The sequence below is a fragment of the Grammomys surdaster genome, unplaced genomic scaffold, assembly GCF_004785775.1.
Source record: "Grammomys surdaster isolate TR1022 unplaced genomic scaffold, NIH_TR_1.0 242, whole genome shotgun sequence".
NCBI lineage: Eukaryota > Metazoa > Chordata > Mammalia > Rodentia > Muridae > Grammomys > Grammomys surdaster.
This window is the reverse complement of record NW_021604687.1, coordinates 6,779,754-6,799,658: the sequence shown is the minus strand read 5'-3', so window position 1 is coordinate 6,799,658 and position 19,905 is coordinate 6,779,754. Positions and strand designations below refer to the sequence as shown.

The 19,905-nt window shown below is 48.3% G+C and overlaps 1 protein-coding gene across 2 annotated transcripts in view; it reads right to left on the bottom strand.

Annotated features, from left to right (window-relative positions):
• Positions 1 to 1,085: 1,085 nt before the first annotated feature.
• Actr3b (actin related protein 3B) overlaps positions 1,086 to 19,905 on the bottom strand; it is a 93,465-nt gene continuing 74,645 nt past the window's right edge. For both annotated transcript variants that reach the window (XM_028774686.1, XM_028774688.1), the window contains 6 exons: positions 18,845 to 18,988; positions 16,770 to 16,943; positions 16,081 to 16,173; positions 3,179 to 3,304; positions 2,467 to 2,550; positions 1,086 to 1,950 (listed from right to left, as the gene is read on the bottom strand). In XM_028774686.1, coding sequence (XP_028630519.1) covers positions 1,855 to 1,950; positions 2,467 to 2,550; positions 3,179 to 3,304; positions 16,081 to 16,173; positions 16,770 to 16,943; positions 18,845 to 18,988 — 717 coding nt within the window. In that variant the 3' untranslated portion in view covers positions 1,086 to 1,854. The remainder of the gene's footprint in view (positions 1,951 to 2,466; positions 2,551 to 3,178; positions 3,305 to 16,080; positions 16,174 to 16,769; positions 16,944 to 18,844; positions 18,989 to 19,905) is intronic.

Genomic DNA, 19,905 nt, shown 5'->3' with positions numbered 1-19,905 from the left:
CATGCACACACACATATACACTACACACACACACATGCACCACACATTCGCGCACACACATATACACTATACACACACCACACATATACAGACCACACATGTGTGGGGACACACACTAATAATTGTTTTTAATTATTTACAGTTCCCTGGATGTAGTGTTTCTGCTTATTGGAGAATCTTCCATTGACTATTCGCAGATTCAGGACGGCCATGAATAACTGAAGTGAAGAATCAATGTGGAGAAAACGGAAGCCTCAAAGCTCAAACTTGTTTCCAAACTAAGCGGGAGTTTTCTGAGAGTAAAACATGCCTCACGACTTGGAGGACTAAAACGATTTTTAAAGTAACAAGGATTCTAGAAGAAGGGAGAGCTTTGCGTCTAGTAACCTACCCTTGAGTGAGGGAGTCACTCAGCAGACACCAGAACACTGAAAGCTTTCCTAAAAAGGGCACCCCAAGTGTGCCCTTCCTCCAGCCTTGAGTAGACCAAAGACCTTGTTTACCACAAGAGACCAGATAATAGGACCTAGGTGAAACTAACCACCTTGGCTGCATACCAGTAGACACCTAGGTGGAGTCACCCACCTTAGCTGCCCGTAGATCCTGCTACAGGAACTTGAAAGAAGAACTGCCCCTGCCTGGGCTTGCCTGGAGACATCTCTGGCCATGACCCGTGACCAAGAACGGATTATCCCACCCATCTCCTGGCTGAAACTAGGAAGGGTTCGGGCGGGGTCTTCCCCTTTAAATTGAAAGCTGAACATTAAAGCATTGAGCCTTGATCAGAGAACTTTGCCTTGGCTTCATCTTTTCTCGCTCTCCGTCCCCCTTTCGTTCCCAACCCTCTTTTCAGGTGAACCCTTTTGACTTGTGGCCGCAGGCGGCTACACCGATGATGTCCCCACCCCATCCAAAACACAACCAGCAGGTTATCCACCCAGTTTTGGGTGACATCACTTTTAAGACACACACACATACACACACACACACACACACAGCATCAATCATCAATCTTCTGCAAATCTATACAGACTCCGAGGTTCTCTGAATGGACGGGGAGCCAAAGAGACCACAGGGAACAGTTGTAAAGGTTCTAGCAGCTTTTATTACAACAGTGCAATAGTATTTCATCCCACACTCAACGTTAAACCGTCGTCTTCTGTAAAGCAGCTCCAGGAAGTTCATTTAACATCTGTAGCAACCCCCGCACAATACCGGTTAGTGCTCAGACATCACACCATCTCAGCATGTGGTCACTTCCCAGCAGACCGTGTGGCATCAAGCCTGCTGTTTTGTTTGCCTGTACACACATCAGAACATGCCTCACAGTCAAGCACTTTATTACACAACTCTGACGTCCATGAACTCTGTGACTACTCATGCTTAGTGTTAGCCAGTTATACCAAATACCGTAAAATACAAAATGATAGGAAATATAAACATCAATTTGTATTTCAAGTTTATAACATTTTATTTACAAAAATAGGCTGGGAAGGCCAGGGTTCCTCCACCCTACAGTCTTTCCTGGAGAAACCACTTGCATCAGGTGTTCCTCTAGTAGTTTCTAGGTTGCAATGAACTCCTTCAGAGCTACACTTGACTAGAAGCTCGGGTGGAAAGGAGAGAGGGTGGGAGGGAAGGCAAGGAGTGGAATGGGGGGAGGACCACGAACAGTCGCACCGGATAAATGGCTTTACTGGGAAAACTGCGCCCGGCCCCACGCACTGGCTGTGAAAGCACACTGCTCACACACCGATTGAACACTGCTATGTACAGGAGACGCAGCTGCTCTGGGTTCTGAAGGACACTTATTCCCCAACAGGACACTGTCAGACAATGGCTCCGACACAGACACTAGGACATGACTCCGAAGACGGGGTTGTGGCGGCAGATGCTGGGGCCGTATTCCTCATAGTCCTTCTTGGTGTGACAGACCTGAAAGAACTCCGGCTGCAGGAGGAGCAGCGGGAGGAAGAAGATGAGCAGGTGGGAAGACAAAACCACTGGGAAAAGGGGAGGGGCTATCCTTATCCATAGGTCCGCCTGCCAATCACTGTACTACAAAACTGACCCGGTGACAGACCAGGGAGAAGTTTATTTCACTTTTTAAAATTCACTCAGCAATTTCCGAACACTGGAAAGCAACAACAAATTTACTCAGTTTCCCTTAGTGGGATCAAATATGTGTCAACCTGAACTGAAAATAACTGCTAACAAACTCGAGGGGGGAAACATTAATAAATAAATAAAATAACCACTTGGAAAGGACGATGAGCAGGGTGTTTGTTAATGAGGTGTGCAATTTAAATGATAACTAAAATATTTTTTTACATCAAACAGGATTTATTGTGCCTATTTAAATCCATGCAGACGGAAATGCATGCCATTTCGTGTCCGTGGGCAGTATTTATCCAAACTCAATAGGGAAGCACAAACGACAACAGAACAGTGTAGAAAGGGACTCACAGTCGAGGCTAGCATGGAGCCTCCGAACCACACGGCGTAGCGCTGCATGTGGTGCGTGATAACCTGCACCTCCACGGGCTTAGGCTGCGAGAGAAAGCGGTTGTGTTTAGTCCGCACAGAACATCCTTCGACCGGTGTGTCCATGAGGGACGCTGACCTCCTCCAGTGGTGGCCTCGGCCGCACTGCAGCGGCAGCCCAGGAGATTCAGGAAAGGAAGTGCTCGGCCTAGCTGAGACCCCCTCTTCTAGTACTAAAACACACAGTTAACCTAACTGATCACTTTACTCAGACACATCGCAGGGCCCAGAAAGGCCAATGACAAGGTGAACCCCCCCAACACTAAAACAAAACAAACATTGTAACAGGCCCCTCACTGCAGTGGGCTCTCTGATCCCTCTTGCCCACCTAAGGGAGGAGCCCGGGCAGCACCCGGAAGCTCAGAGCTGTACTTGGCTGAGTACAGCCTGGCCCCCTGCACGCGGCAGGTATTTCCACTTAATGAGAACTTTTCCTCACCATAAGCCCATCTTGTCTCTGCGGCACCCCGGTCGCACGCACTGATGCCTGATCTTACAAAACGGGGTCTGAGCGGTCTTAAGGACGCCCTCCCACGAATTCAGGCGTCAAACCTCAGGTGTCCCCCCCTCCTCAAGCTTGGCTCTCCCCCACACCGCCAAGCTGGGGGAGGGCACCCTGCACGCGGCCTCCTACCTTTATCCTGCCCCCACTGAGCTCTTCGCTCAGCTTTAACCTGGCGTCCACCACTCTTTTCAAATCTCTCTGCAGACGACGCCCAAAATCTCTGAACATTGTAGAGCCTCCGGAAAGGACGACGTTCTGAAAGACCAAAGTGGACAGTGAGAGGCCTCGGGTGAGACCGAGCTGCCTGTGATGGTCCAGTCGGCTGCCCCACAGCAAGATGGCTTGTGTAAGTAACACACTGATGCAGACGCAGACGCTAAATGCAGCATGAGCACGAGAAGGCAGACTGCTGCTGGACCGCCTGCGGCAGCCCTTCCACACCCCTCCTCCCTTCCCTGAAGTCTGCACAGTGTCCCCTCGAATCCCTCACCTGAGACCTTCCACTAGGCAGAAAGCACAGGTTTGCTGTGCCTGCAAAGACTGGTTACACAACTGCAGAGATATGGAGAGGTTGGGATGTTGCAGCTCCAGAGGCAAGTTGCCTATCTCAGGCTAGCTTTAGCCCCTGGATAGCCATTCCATGTCCACCTCTGTGTCAGAACAAACATCCTGTGACTAAGGTACAAGAGCCTTGGTAAGCTATTAACTTAGAAGATCCATAGTTTCCACCAAACCAAAAGCTAAGACAGTCCACAAATAGCATTTGAGGCCTACAGAAAGCCTCCCCACATCCTGCTGTATCTGCCTCTCATGTATTTTAAACTTGTTTTGATCTATAACTTTCTTTGTTCTGTAAAACTCTGAAATCGCTTCCACAATGGAACATGGGATCTGGGGTAACCTCAATCTCCATTTCTGGGCCTTGGTCACTTAACGTGGGCTCCAGAATAAGCTCTGATTTCCTTTAAAGGTGAAAGCTGTCCTTTTTCATCTATAGGGAGAATCAGAGAGAGCCTGGTGCAGAATCTTCCTGAGAAACTTTCATACTTCCTCAGAGACCTATAAAAAGGGGCCTGTACTCCTGCCTCGTGGGCTGATTCTCCTCAGAGCTCTACCATGATGTCTGTCTATGTCACTAGGGCCTGGACTCCTCAGTCTCCAACATGTCTGGCTATTACCCATGACATTCATAACTGTCCCCCTTGACTCCCTCACCTGAGATCTTTCACTAGCCAAAAGGCATAGGTTATATTTTTTTTCTTGTGACAGTGGAGCCACCAGTCATTTTCCTGGTACTTCCTCCACTGTAAGCAACTGAAAGCACACAGCAACCCATGCCAGAGCTCCCCCTGTCCCGGGGCAGAAGCCTGACAAGAACCAAGAAGCCAGAAAAGCCACATTAACTGACACGCAGGTTCCACAGAGTAGCCAACAGGGCCTTCCGCTCAGACTGCAACCCCTTCAGAGCAGCACACTCTGAAATCACCTGGGAAACATTTTCAAATGAGTCCTCCCTCTGCCCACAGCCCCGTGATCGCTCCAGCCTCTATCGTGTGACTGCACCAGCCGTCTGGTGGGTGAGGCAGGGTGAGAATCATTAAACTGGCTGGCCGTTACAATGAAAGATAACAGGTCTATTCTCTCAGGCTACGGAATATTATTTAGGACAATGAAAGTGAAATTGCCCTCATTTAACTTTCTGACAGAAAATATCATTTGAGAAAACTATAAAGAAAATAAAAACCATCCTTCAAAGAGCTACAAGTCCCCACACTTGCCTTTCTCAATGCCTTGTGTAGCTGCAGGGCCTGCAGCCAGGTCCTCCCTCAGCCAGCCAATCCCTCACAAGTTTACTGGAAAGGGATATCATACAGACCCAGGCCAGAGATCCCAGGTTATGCTGGGTTTGTTCTGTTCACTGCTGCTTGCTGCCAGTGAGAGGTGGCCAAACTGAAGGCCACAGCTGCAGAGGTGAGATCTACAGAGCAGGCAGTAGAGACAGAGGCAGAAGGGCACAGCCATGTAAAGCCACCTTAGATCTAGTCTTCTGCCATGGGACATATTCCAGTTCCAACATGAGTTTATGTAAAAATTTCACCTCTAACAGCCTACCCATAGCCTTAGGAAACCCCACAAGAAGCCCTCACTGCTTCAGGGGCTAGGCTGAGGACCTGCAGGGACAACATTGTCAGGCCATGGCAGGGCTAAGCCACGGGCCATGAAAAATCACAACTGGCAGCCACTGTAATCTCCAGTCAGATGTCTTTGAGAGAGTCCTGAAGGGAACTTGCGGGCCACATGTGAAACACTGAGGCAAACCTTCCATAGCTCGCCAGTAGGGAGAGGTCCTCCAAGGCACTGTGACACTGGGCTGTCAGCTCTTGTTCAGGGGCTGTTAGCAGGGAGGAACCTTACGTACTCTGTCACAGCATTCTCAGGGATACCTGAGGGACACTGTGACATCGTGCAGAGGAGGAGCCCTGCCTGTCCTGCCAGCCCCGGATTCACAGGTCCCATGCCTGTCTCCTGGGCACTGTGACTCGGCCATGTGCACTTTCAGGTGAAAACTTCACTTTGTTTCTCTTTCATGCGTGGGGGTTGGGGTGGGGTGGGGGACGTTTGTAGAGGAGCACAGGGGTGTGTTTGGGTCAGAGGGCAACCTCAGGGGTTCTCCTGACCTTCCACTCTGTCTCTTGTTCACTGCATCCCCCAAGATGGCTGCCCCATGACCTTCCAGGGAGTCTCCTGCCTCTGCCTCCTACCTCATTTTAGGAGACTAGGATTAGACGCAGACTACCACCCTAACCTGGGTTACTTACACGGACATGGCAAGTCCTTCACCACTGCAGCATCTCCCCAGCCCGGCCAGCATCTCCCCAGCCTGGCCTTTCGCTCTTTTACATGTTTAAAGCAAGCACAGTTCATTTTCTTGAAAAACCTGAGATGAACACTGTTAGTACATCCCAAATACTGCTTCTAAAATGTCTTTCTCTAGCATGACAGAAAGCTCGTATCTTAAAATGTGATTTTTACATCTTTAAAACTCTTTCAAAGTCATAGGCCCCTTTAAGAATCTTTACATTTAGAGGTATGAAGCCCTTCCTCAAGCCACAGAGTGCTCCCATTTTGGCCCATGGTCTGCCCAGTGCCACTTCAGGTGTTTGGTGGTACATGAAGTTTAGCATCTTTTCCCAGTGATAATGCTTGTTAAGGGAAGAGGCTGTGCCCTTGGCGGACACAGTGCTCCCCTGGCTGTCACAGTGCTCCTCTGGCTGTCACAGTGTTCCCCTGGCTGTCACAGTGTTCCCCTGGCTGTCACTGTGCTCCCCTGGCTGTCACAGTGCTCCCCTGGCTGTCACAGTGTTCCCCTGGCTGTCACTGTGCTCCCCTGGCTGTCACAGTGTTCCCCTGGCTGTCACAGTGTTCCCCTGGCTGTCACTGTGCTCCCCTGGCTGTCACAGTGCTCCCCTGACTGACATAGTGCTCCCCTGGCTGACACAGTACTATCTAGTTGTCACAGTGCTCCCCTGGCTGTCACAGTGCTCCCCTGGCTGTCACAGTGCATAGGCACAGAAATCTCCAAGGACATCTAATTGTACAAAGGGCATCGTGTGTAAACGTGTGTGTAAATATTACAGCCACAGTGAAGCTTCAGAAAACGAAGTCCTGAAAGCAGCAAGAGGTAGAGTGATAACAGTCACCTGAGAAGTGCCACGTTTTGAGAGCCCACTGGTTGTCCTTACTCCCCTGAGTCTTCCTAGTTTCCCACCCTGTGAGCAGCCATCTGTACCTGGAAGGCCCACGGGCTTGTTTGCGAGTTGACTTTGTTGAGGCAGAAAATTGATCAAACACAGAATGGGAGTTAAAATGCCATTCAGTTCACATAGAAGATCTTGGTGCAATGGCTGAACTTAGTGGTGATTCTATCGTCTTCACAGAGGTTCACTGCGGGGGTCAGGGGCTGTGCATACGGCCTGGTAATCATCTCCATCACACTAGAGATCCTAAAGACACTGATCATTAGAAATCTGTGGTTCTCCCAATATATCTCTGGCTTCGGAGACAAACCGCAATGCAGGACACTATCACAGTGACACCTGCGTACCTAGAATGGCCGTTCATCTTTTCCCAGGAATGTCACTCAGGGTAAAGAGCCTGCCTAGAATGCTCAAAGCCCCAGAGGTCAACCACAGCAACAACAGAAAATCCTTTTCACTTAAAAAAAAAAAAGTCTGTTAACAGCTATTTTAGTATGTTTAAGTCCTGTTTTCATAGAAAAGGGCAAATAGCAAGCATCCAGTTAGCGTGATGACCCCCGCTGCCCCTCTTCTCAGTATCTTCTTATATAGCTCCAGACTCATAATCCTCCTGCTTCAGAGGCTACAGGTATATGCTACTTGACCCAGCTTACATCAGGAATGTGTTACACTGTTTTGTATGTGAGAACATTTCTTAGCACAGGTGACTTGTAACACAGGTGGATCTCCTGTGGACACTGGTCAGTCACTTCCCCCACACCTTTTCTAAACACCCGAGAGCATCATGCTTCCTCCTAAACACTTCAGATGTGTGCATACTAAAACTGTCCCACAGTACAGCAGCCGTCTTCGAAGTTCCTTTCCTATCTTGTTACCTTGCCTTTTAATAACTTTTCCCCCTCCAGCCCAAGACCTAGCTCAATTTTACAATGACTTGTCATGTCTTTGTAATGGATTTCTTAATTTAAAACTAATAATAATAGTATTTCATACTAGGGTATGAAATAGACGTTCACTGGAATACTTCCGAAGTGCTGTAAGATCTGGGGTTGCCTCCAGGGGTGGGATGCTCAGAGTTCACTCAGCTTCTCTGCAGCTTTGGAGAGGAAGCACCACATAGAACACACACAGCACCGCACCATAACAGTCACTGGGGTGCTTCCTGGGAAAGAAGAGCCTCTCCAGCAAGTGGTAAGAAAAATCACTGACTTCTACATGCCCACTCTCATCCTATGTCAGACACAAGTTAACTCAAAACAGACCACAGACCTAGGTAAAGAGTTAGAGACACAGAAGTCCCGAAGTTAATTAGTGATATATAAATGTGTGGATTTTTGAAGCTTCAAGACCTGGGGGGTAAATTAAATCTTTAGATGCTATATAAAAAGTAAAATACACAAACAAAAAAATAAATAAATTGAACCTCATGAATTAAAACATTTCTATTCTTGTTCAAAATATATATCTAAGAAAATTAAGACAATCCATAGACTAGGCAAAAGATATCTGCAGCACACACACACCTGACTAAAGGTTATGTAAGAATGAGTATAACATAATAAACTAATCAGTAAACCATGAGTAGAAGATCAAGCACTCACCTTCCCAGGGTAGTCAGCGTCCGCACAGTCCCCTCCTGTCATACCCTGGAGTCTGCTCCACAAGCTTTCACCACATTCCCTGAGGACACAGAGCCCTGTGCTGGCTACTTTCGTGTCAACTTCCCACAGGCTAGAGTCATTTGGGATGTGGGCACCTTAACTGAGAAAATCCCCTACCAGACTGGCCTGTGAGGCATTTTCTTGCTGTGGGAGGACCCTGCTCACTGGGGGAGGTCACTCAGCTGGGCTGGTGGTCTGGTGGTCAGTGCTATGAGAACGCAGACTGAGTAAGCCACGGGGAGCAAGCCAGTAAGCAGTGCCTCTCCACGGCCTCTGCTTCAGAGCCTATAATGGAGTCTGACCTGACAGTTGTAAGATGAAGTAATAATAATCCCTTTCTTCCCCAGGTTGTTTTTGTCATGGTATTTTACCACAGCAACAGAAACCTAAAAACCGAGTCCTATACAGTGAGCCACAGGCTCCCTCCCTCCCTTCTTGTTACACTTTCTTCCTTAGCTCTTACAATGGCTCGCTCCCTTCCCGGCCTGCTGCTCCCCCACACACACACACACAGTATCATCCCACTCCCTCGCCCACTGGTCTGCCCTCCCCCCGCCCTCATTCCCCCACACACAGCATCATGCACATGGTGGCCAGGATTCTGTCCCCATTTGAGTAGCAGGCAACACCAAGGTCCTTGAGCGATTACTAAAGACCAATGAGGGAATGGACCTCACAGTGCTAGGACAGCCCCTGTGCACTGCCACCATCATGCCACCGCCACCTCAGCGCCTCCCTTGCCCAGACCTCAGCCTCTGCCATGGACCTTCAGTAAGCCAGCCTCGGCTGAAGGGGCATCTCTTCCCCTGCACTTTCACAATACGAAATCTCCATTAGAGTCTCATAATCAAAAGTAAAATTCGGCATGGCCCTCAACTGCTGGAAGTCAAAACAAATCTGATTTATTACAGTCACAGCACAGAATTTCCCCTCCCCCTCGGTGAGATTAATTCAGCTAATTCAATTTAAAATGAGAAGGCTAGGCTGATTCCGTAACAGACTTCAAATAGGCAGTTAAGGGGACTGGGCCTAAGAATTGGGCAAGTCCAACAAAGTCAATTATTAATAGAAAAAAAAAAAAACAGGCTCCAGTCTTCAAGCCCCATAATGGTTCTGGAACACCTAGAGACAGAGTAAGACAAAGCTCATCTGCCACAGAATTCCAAATGGAGCCGGCGAGCTCACTCGGTGTCTCTCTGTCTTGGTAACGGGCGACCCCAGAGTACTGGACTTCTGCAGAACAAACCATGCTTTGCGTTTACATACTATTTTAGTCTAGGGTGTCATTCTTCGTTGAATCATGGACCCTTACGATACAAGTATCCCACCAGATTAGATAATGACAGCGTTTTCTCTGAACTAAGTCTAAGCTGATCTTACACGGATTCCAGTTCCCAGCTGTCCCACCTGATCAGCCTGTTCCATGACCTACGGCACACCTCTTTCTTTCCACCATCCATTTTAATTAGCGAGGCAATCCTGCTGATTGACAGTAACAACACCTCAGTGTTACCATTGCATGAGAAATGTCTCCCACAGGCTCCTACACTTGGCTGCAGCTGCTAGCACTATTTCTGGAAGGTTGTACAACTTTGGGAAATTAGGATCCGGTTGGAAGAAGTTGATCTCAGGGGAGATGGCTTTGAGGCTTATAGCCTGGCCTGCTTCTTTTTCTTTCTTTGCTATCTGGTTGCTGATCTGTGAGAAATCAGCTGCCACCACACAGGCTCACTACCGCACACACACCGCCACACCCACTGCCAGGCACACCCCCCCCCTTCCTGCCACCACACACTCCCATTGCTAAACATTCCCACTGTCACAAAGCCACTAGCCAGCATCCCTTCCCTGACACTATGGACTGTGTCACCTTAAACTGTAAGCCAGGATAACCCTTGTCCATCAAATGCCTTTTTCAGGCATTAATCAGAGAAGTGAGAAAAACACATGTCAGCCCGTGTGCTACACCCTGTTTGTCTCACATGAGCCTGATGTCATTTCAAGGCCCCCTTACCCTCTTGTCTTTTAAAGGGCCAGCAGACGGAAGTTAAATAGTTGCCTAAAGGCACACAGCTACGGAGCCGAAGACCTGGGTAACTCAGAGCTTGGGAGAACAGGAACACAAATGCTTACTTAGAAACTAAACCACTGAGTCCTAAGTGTCAAAGGCTGCTGTATGCCTCTACAAGCACTATGTAGTTGTGGCAACCAACAAACCTGACATCACAGCATCCCTGTGTGAGCAAGCAAGGCTAAGAAACTCGGGAATCAGGCATCATGGTGCCCGTGCATGGATTGGCCACTACACAGGCTTGACCGTGAAGACAGAGATGGTGCACATCTCAACAGGAACTCAGTGTGAGTTTCTCTGCGGGGAGCCCGACAGAAAACAAGCATTCTTCGCTAACAATCAGCACACTTCATGCGCTCCACCAATTCTGGGTCTAGCAACCCTCTGAAGATATTTTCCTAATACCCAGGAACTAAACAAACCCACTTAACACTGACATTGAAAAATCTAAATGTAGTCATAGGCCCAGTGATGTCAGAAGGCATTTTAGTCAGCAAGGGATCAGATCTTCACCAGTCAGCAGGTTCCCAAAGTAGAACCACCCAACTCCAAAGTATCTGAAATAGAGCCAGCCCCTAGAGCCAGCCCCAGGTTAGCGTATGCCCTAAAATATAAGGAGGTAAAGAAAAAAAATGTGATGTAAGTCCAGAAATACTTCAGTTCAGCAGGGTCAGAAATACCAAATACTCAAACATAGGAAAGAGCCTGTATTAAAACAGACTTCATGAACAATGATGTTTTTGGAGAGTTTGCTCTGTTAAGGAATTTTTTTACGACACCATGCTGTGTTAGACACAGATATAAATATGACAGGACACATCCATCCACCTTCTTCTATCTCAGGGCAGTAAGTAAGTAAGTAAGTAAGTAAGAAAAATTCAGCAATAACTGATAATCAGTGACACAAGTGACTTCTGATTTCTTACAAGAGTTTTTCGTGCACCCAAAGTTTACCAAATTAGAGATAATGACCTTTGCCTACCTACAGAGCCTAAACTTCTTACAATAGCATACATTTTTACATCCTAATGCTTTGGCCACCCTCTCCCTCTGCTTCTCCCCTCCCCAAGTGGCTCTGGATGTATCCACTGTGTCCCTTCGCCCAGTGTGAGGGTACCGAGTGTTCATGAAACCCACTGTCTTGTCTAGATTTTTTTTTTTCAAGAGCCCTTCTGAAATTACTTCACTACCAAAAGTCTCCATTTTAAGTTACCTTCACAAAGTGTGCCTTCTCTCTGCTGGTAGAGGATGCCAGGACACAACATTAGACACACACACACACACAACCTGTCAGCCTCCTGAAGTTTAAGTCAGGAAGGTTTAAAATAGAAATCCTTACCGCCAGCAAGCTCATTGTTAATATATAAGATGGGCTCGGGGTATGGCTCGGCGGCAGGGGACTGGCCGAGTGCAAGCACTGAGTGCCATTTCCAATACCTGCTCAAAAGGGTAATGCAACATCAAAACAACCGTGCTTCCTGCTCCGGTTCCATCAATGCATTTCACGCTTGAGTTTGAATTCAGTTTGGCAGACACATGGTGCCACCTATGAGCCATCACGTGTAACTGCAGGTACAGTGTTTTAAAAAACCACTCAGGCAGGACCTGGTCTTGCTGGACTGTAATCCCTGCTACTCTGAAGTCTGAGGAAAAAGGATTGAAAGCTCAAGGACTGCTGGGCCAAAAAGCAAGTCCAAGGCCACTTTTAGCGGTTTGTCTTGCCTCAAAAACAGTTTTAAGGGACTGGGAAGGCAGCTCAGTGGTACTACAGTTCTTGCCTAGCATATACCAGGCCCTAGATCTAATCCCTCCCAGTACAGGAGGAAAGGAGGACACTTGCAAACCATACGGGGTTCCCTCAGTTCCATCCCCTGTACATCAAGAAGAAAGAACCACGTGTAGAGACCGGCGGCCTGTCCTCTCTTGCAGTTCAGATGTCACAGTAGTCACAGGCTCAGCTCACAACTAAATGTGTATAATATCTGAGAAAACCCCCCGAGTAACACGCGACCGTGCAACACCCAACCACGTCCCTGTTGAAATCCGAGCAAATGTTCAGGGCTGGCTCTAGCCTCAGGAATCGCTCTCACGGCTTCTCTTTTCCTTTATTTGCATTACTTTGGTCTCTGTACAACTCCCCTCTCAAAGCTGGTTCTGCAGGGACAGTGTGACCTGGCGGGCCCAGGGACAGTTGTCTTCCAGTGTTCTGAGACTATCTTGGCTTCGAGGGTGATTGTGTGTGTTGAATGGCTGCAGTATCACACCTGGTGACTGAAGCACACAGGAACCCAAGCGTTGCTAACAGTAGGGGACAAGCTGCTGTAGGTGGTGAGGCGGTCAGTGCTCCTCCGCTTGGGTCACTGCGTATCCTTTCCAAAGTCTTCAGTGGCCCTGGGGATAAACTCAATCTCTAACTCTACAAGGCCAGGTCTTCCCTGAGAGTCACGGCCAGCACACGGTGGCACACCCCTCCCCTCTGGGCCCCATGTGACCTGGCCTTGAGCCAACCTGAGGCTCCTCAATCACTACTGTGCATAAATAAATATCAGACCCAGGGGTGGCGAGTCCGTCTCTATCACAACACACGCTGCTCCTGGCCCTGCAAACAGACTCTCCTGTTTAAAGGGTTTTTTTTTTTCAGTTACATGTATGTATGTGTACATCTCTGTATGTGCATGTTCACACAGGTGCCTGCAGAAGCCAAAAGAGGGTATTGTGTGTCCCCTGGAGCTGGGCTGCAAGCTGTTAGGAACCACCCAGTGTGGGTGCTGGGTCCTGTGCAAGAGCAGTACATGCTCTTAACTAGTAAGCCCCCTCTCTTTGTTTTGGTTTGGTTTTGGGTTTTTTTTTTGTTTGTTTTTTGTTTTTGTTTTTTTTCAAGACAAGTTCTCTGTGTGGCCCTGGCTGTCTTAGCACTCACTCTGTAGACCAGGCTGGCCTGGCACTCACAGATCTGCCTGCCTCTCCCTACCAAGTGCGGACCACCACCTCCCAGAGATGACATGTTAGTTCCCATCCTTGTTGCGTTCCCTGTTCTGAGCAGGTCACGCCACCCTGGAGGTCTGAGCTGTCCCACGGTGCAGCCCTTCGTCCAAGATTGCTACGTATATCTCTATCGATTAAAATTAAACGGAATTTTATGTCTTCTTGTTGCAACCATACGTTTGAAGCATGCGGCAGCCACGTGTGTCCGGTGGCACTGCCCTGGATGTCACAGCTGCAGACACATCCACTGTGGTACAACTCCACGTGGGGAGAGCTAGCTCCAGAGAGCCCCTGGTGTGCCGTGTTCAACTCGGGCTCCCATAAGTCACCATGCTCATCTCACACACGCTGTTGAACGCCTCCATCCTGGTCACCTGTGTCGAGCCTGGCGAGCAGCCAACAGATGCCCCTCGGTGGGGCATTATGAGACATCGTATCACTTATCATCCTAGCCCTGTAATAAAAATCCCTGAACTCAGCCGTGACCAGTTGTTTACACCAGGCTTCCTTTCCCACTAAGACGAAAAGAAGCCTTGCTGTTTGGGAGTACATTAGCAGGAAGAACAGTTAAATGCTGTAGGTAGAATAATGCAGAGATAGGTTTAAAAGTTTACTGACTGTAAAGCCAGTGACCCTGCCCAAATCCAAGCCGCTGCCTTCCCTCGGCTCACATCTTGGACTTCCTCCTGGGTTTCACTGGAAAGGGTCTATCTGTAAAGGTCGCTGGGTTGAGACGTAGCTCACTGGGGGAGTGCCTGCCTGCAAAGACTTGCACCTACTCCCAGTACTGAGGGGGAGAAAGGAGAGAAAAAGGATAAAACACCGCTGGTAGATATGTTTTCTAATTTTCTGTTTCGTCTATTGACGATATCAGAACTATTCAACATCAACGGATAATATACACAGCCTGTTCGCCCTGTGCGGTGCTGTTCTGATTTAAAAGGTGCTAAGATAATTACTACACTGGACCTGATTCAAGCCACTAGTTCCAGAAAATGCCAAGCCACTAGTTACACTGCGGGCGAGCACATCAAGATGAGGTCACATCTTCTTGACAACAGAACAAGTAGGGTCCTTTCCCTCCTTCCAACCTAGTGTCAGAGCAGGATGACAGACATCTCGGAATGCCGCCTTCTCCCAGCCCTGCTGTGCCCAGGCTTCAGGAAGGGTGAATTCCTTATGCATCCCTAGATCCAGACCTCTGTGCTCAGATTCTATACCAGGCTGGCCTCTCCCACACCAGCTCCACAGACCAGGTCTAGCTGGCTCAGAAGGTACCTTCCCAAAGCCTGCCTTGATCCCTCTAATTAAAAGCAAGCTGCTCGTCCTTCAATTACCATAATTGCCTGGTACACTTTAATGCCATTAGTTTGTAGCGGTTCCCATTAGTTATTTCAGTATTTTCGGCTTTTTGATCAATTCCTAACGACAAGCTCGCTACCTCATACCTATTAAATCTCCTTAAATTTAACAATGTATCTAGTACCAGCAAGCACTCAAGACACCTCACACGCTAGAGGAAAAGACACCCCAGTTACATGATAAAGCAATTGTAACCGCCCCACCTTCATGCAGAACAGACAAACTACAAACATCAGATGATCCAAGAATGGATTAGCTGCTGATAGCAGCTGTCAACTTAGCCAAACCCTAGAAATGCTTTTAATATGCAGGTGCCCACCTCCTCCTTAGCCCAGGCCCCCGTTCTTTCAAAAGATATGTGGTATCTAGTATGGAATGGAGCTGTCGTTAATACATTGTGATTGGGCACCTCTCTCTGTTTAAAATGCAGGCGCCTAAGGGTGAAGAGTGTACTGTGAGGTCATGAAGCTGAGTCAAAGGCCTGTTGCACACATGCACGTGGTAGCTGGGGATGAAGGCCTTGGTGCACACACGCATGTGGTAGCTGGGGATGAAGGCCTGGTGCACACATGCACGTGGTAGCTGGGGATGAAGGAATGATTTCTGCCCTTGCTAACCAGCTGTCAACTATATTTCCTTTCATGCAACAATAACTAGATTTCTCCCATTTCAGTTTTACAATTCCAGACAATCAAAGAATTTTTGAAAAAGTATTCCACGTGTATATTTGTACTTACTGCCATGCCAACCTCAGCACTGAGCCTAAATACCCACCCAAGAATAAGAGCTATCCCCAGAGAGCCTGAACAGGGCAAACCTCCCTCTCTCAATTAGTGTGTATGGCTCAGACCGTCTAACTCAATCCAGTTTGACAGTCAAAACAAAAAGACAGCTCACACCAGGCATGGAGACACAGGGTTTAAAACCCCGGTGCTAGGGAGTGGAGGCTGGACAGTCACCAGCCTGTCCTCAAGCAGAGGATGGAGGGGAGGGAGGAAGAAGAGTGTTTTAAAAGTCCCTCTGTTGCCTGTGTCGTACTCCCAACACCCCACTCCTGCCGTCTCTGAGTCAAAGCTCTCAATTATACAAGACTGGAACGTGTCCCAGGAGCAGAACAGCGATGAAGACATGCTAACAACTACAGGCCTGTAATGTGGGAAGGAAGTCAAAGCACCTTACCCAAGAAGCTTATACCTTATACAGCGGCCGGCGCACATCTATGGGACAGTTCTGTATGACTTCATCGACAACATCCGAGATGGACTCCATAAAGTCTGGGTTGGCAAACTAAATTTTATACAAATAAGAAAGAAACATTATACATCTTCTCAGATAACACAAACTATTTTCAAGCAAAAGTTTAAGATTTCATTTTTACTTTTAGTTGTGTGTGGGGGTGTGCCTGAGTGTGAGTTTGAGCATCTGAGCGCAGTGCCCACAGGGACCGGAAGAGGACAGCATACCGCCCCTGGAGCTGGAGTTGCAGATAGTTGTGAGCCAGTTCACCAGCTGGGCATTCACAGATTTTACATGGACAGTCACAAAAAGCTGTCTTAATCTCACTTTTATGCAGGGGCCAATGCACACAGTCCTTGAGATTAGTGACTGTGTATTGCCACAGGCCCTTTGAAATAAGTTTCAAATCCATTTTCTTCTACTGCTCTTCAGAGATCTTCCTCATCTCCAGGATAACCCCAACCTTAACTGTTAAAGCAGGTAAGTCTATGGCAAGGCACGCCAGGCAGTCACACTGCAGCAGGAACCACCGTGTGACACAACCGACTTGCTCACTGGGCCCCTTTACTGAGAACTGCTCCTTGTGCACACTAGGGTGCAGCATCGCTCCACACACACACTTCTCTCAGTTCACTCAGACATCTTACCTCGGGGTGGAAGAATATTTCTGGACCCAGGAACCTTTCATAACCAACATCTATAATGAACTTCTTCTGGTTGACCGCATTGATCCCCGTGTACTGTTTGATCCACTTCCGGGGATCCATGTCATACTTAGCAAACTCTTTGACAATATCAGGGCAAATATAACAGTACTTCTCCTGTGTGTACACAAAAAAACATGGCCAAGCATTGATGAGTACCGGTGTCTCTGCCCTCTGACAAATACACAGGAACCCACACCTTACAGACACCTCTGAATTCGTCTCTGCTTACACTGTGAGTCTCATATGGCTAGACCATAAAGCATGTGCCCCACTGTCTTTCAGCTTAAACATGGCTACACTTGAGCAGGTAAGCCTGCTTTCTCTGCAGTGGTTAGGCATCACTATCATGTTCTCCTTAATTTTGTTGCCATATTGTCTGAAATAATACCTATCTATAAAGCATCAGCTCCTTGTCTCCACCTGGGCTTTGCTTGCCCCCTCAGCCTCCCTGTCGGGTGCCAGCCTCACTGCTGTCCCTGAGACCAGCAAACTAAGCTTGGCCCATTCTAGAATACAGAAGTCAGCTGCATCCTAAAGTGTGTGTGTGTGTGTGTGTGTGTGTGTGTGTGTGTGCATGTGCCAACCAAAGGGAGTGTGATCTGTCCTCCTGTTAAATGTCTACTTGATCCCCTGACCGCAGTGTACCTGAAAATGTACCCTGCTGGTATTCTAAGTCACTTGACCAACACTGAAGACACACAGTGGATGAGGTACTTAGATCACTCTCAGAGACAGTCTAGCTGTGAGTCAGACACTAGACAACTGAAAAGAGCAAATGTCATGACATAAGTTGGCAGCTGTGTTCTAGACTAAGAGCAGAATCAGGCAGGAGCACTGGGGTTGCCAAGAGATGGCTCCCACTGAGGAAAGGAAAACGAAGGCTGAGGGGGAAACCCGGCAGTATTCCAGTCTACAGAGAAAGTCTGAGGACATCTTTGAAACCTTTCCCCACCATGGAAGGACCAGCTCTCCCCCTTTGCTTGAGCACCCGGAGTCTCCCCAGTCCACCCAGGCCCACGAGGCAGGGACAGGTGACATTCTTTCTGTAGGAGCCAGCCCTCTATCTGCCCCATCCCAAAAGGACCGTTCTCAACCAGTATCAACCAAAATTCGGAATCTTGCCCCATGCTTCCTTGTATTTAACCAACCTCCAGAGACCCTTGGCTGAGAGGAAACAGCAGGAGAGTTACCCCTCTATGCTGCAGCTCAGAGGCAGAGCTATGTGAGGCCACACGGCACACCCCACCTCAGACCCTTCTCCAGATCCGAACAAAATCTCTCCTCCTCTTGCTATATAATAAGCAGTTTTGAACACTCGGGAATCTCTTGCATTTTGATGTGCGTGTGTGCGTGTGTGCGTGTGTGCGTGTGTGCGTGTGTGTTTTAGTTTTGCTAGCTGAGAAGAAAAATTCCTTTTAAAGGTCTGTAACTTCCATACCCACACCAATACAAAGATGGGTGAGGTCAAGTAGACACTCTAAATAATGACCTAAGAGCCACTTTGTTCTTTTGTTACTAAGTTTACATTTTCCTGTCACTGTTCTAGCCTGTAACTTCGGTCTGGAGACGTGCAGGTGGGTTCTGTTTTAAGGACTCCGAAGTCTGGACTCGCAGGGTTCTGAGGTGTGTTCTCAGAGCACAACGGCAGGCAGATACCACGGAATTCCTGACAGCTACTGCTGCGACTCACCTCCCGATTCTAAACAGAAGCATGGAGGGAGATGTCGACACAGCATGCAGCTAATTGAAGGTTTTGTTTAATTAGGCTCCGATTAAACCATGCTCTACTCCACACACCGGTGGCTCAACACCAGCTACCAAGCCGCTCTCTGTGTAGGAGAGCACGCTGAGCCTCAAGTCCCCAGCACACTGAACTCAACAGCAAAAAACAGTCAAGGCCCACACTCGGGGGGTGCAGGGTACAGGAAGGGAGCAGGAGGGGGCAATGGCATTGAGGGGCCCACGCACCATTCCTCTCTCACCCCCAAACCAGACAGGTTCCCTTCTGTTTTTACCTTAATGGCTTTTGCGGTCTCCAGTGACTGCTCAGGAGGGATTCCCACCTCCCTCTCCCTTAGCAGCTGTTGAATGAAATACGTAATATCTCTACCTGCAATTGGGATGTGTTTGATGCAGCTTCCAATTACATAACCTTCTGCCTGGAGAGGAAGAGGAGGCGGGACAGCCATGTCAGTAACCGCAGTCCAGAGCCCGTGCACGCAGGAGGTTCCCAGCCTCGCCTTCCCAGATGCCCGCCCTTCTGAGCACTGAACTAGCATTTCAAGGCTCCCACTTGTGGGGTTCAGTATCTAAGGTCTTTTTAAATGACCGCATCTGCAGTTCCACTAATATTTAAAATTCTAAATGACTCCAGTAGCCTGAATCTCCATAAGCAACTAAAATGTTTCCATTAGGAACATGTGGGGAATGGCACAGGGTTGTTCATTTCTAAACGCTGCTGCTGCCTGAGAGAAGAGTAAACTCGACAGTAATGCTTTCCTCTAACTAGCCAGAACAGGCTTTGTCGGTGCACTGTTAAAGCAATGATAAAGCTCCTCCTAATTCAAAGTTAGCAACTGTGGAGAAGTACAGAGAACTGTGGTTCCCCCAAAAGCCTGGATCCAAACCCTGAGTCCGAGGATTCCGACCTCCATCCCTAGTGTGGAGCAAATACCCTGAGGGCATTTATAGTGTCTGAAATAAAGCCCTGCCTGTCAGACATGTATTTTAATGGCAGATACTAAGTGTTCAAGAAATGGTTCTGTCCAGCATAGTGAAAGTGATTTAAAGAAGCTAACCAACCAGTGCCAGCTGACAACCGGTGCCAGCTGAAGACCAGAGCAACTTAGGGTCTGGATTCTCCCTGATGCCTTCCTAAGCTACTAAAGGGAGGACATGAAGTTGAACCACAGCACTATGATGTGTGTGGTGTGTGTGTGTGTGTGTGTGTGTGTGGTGTGTGTGTATGTGTATGTGTGTGGTATGTGTGAGTGTGTGGTATGTGTAGTGTGTGTGTGTGTGTGGTATGTGTGTGAGTGTGTGGTATGTGTAGTGTGTGTGTGTGTGTGTGTGTGTG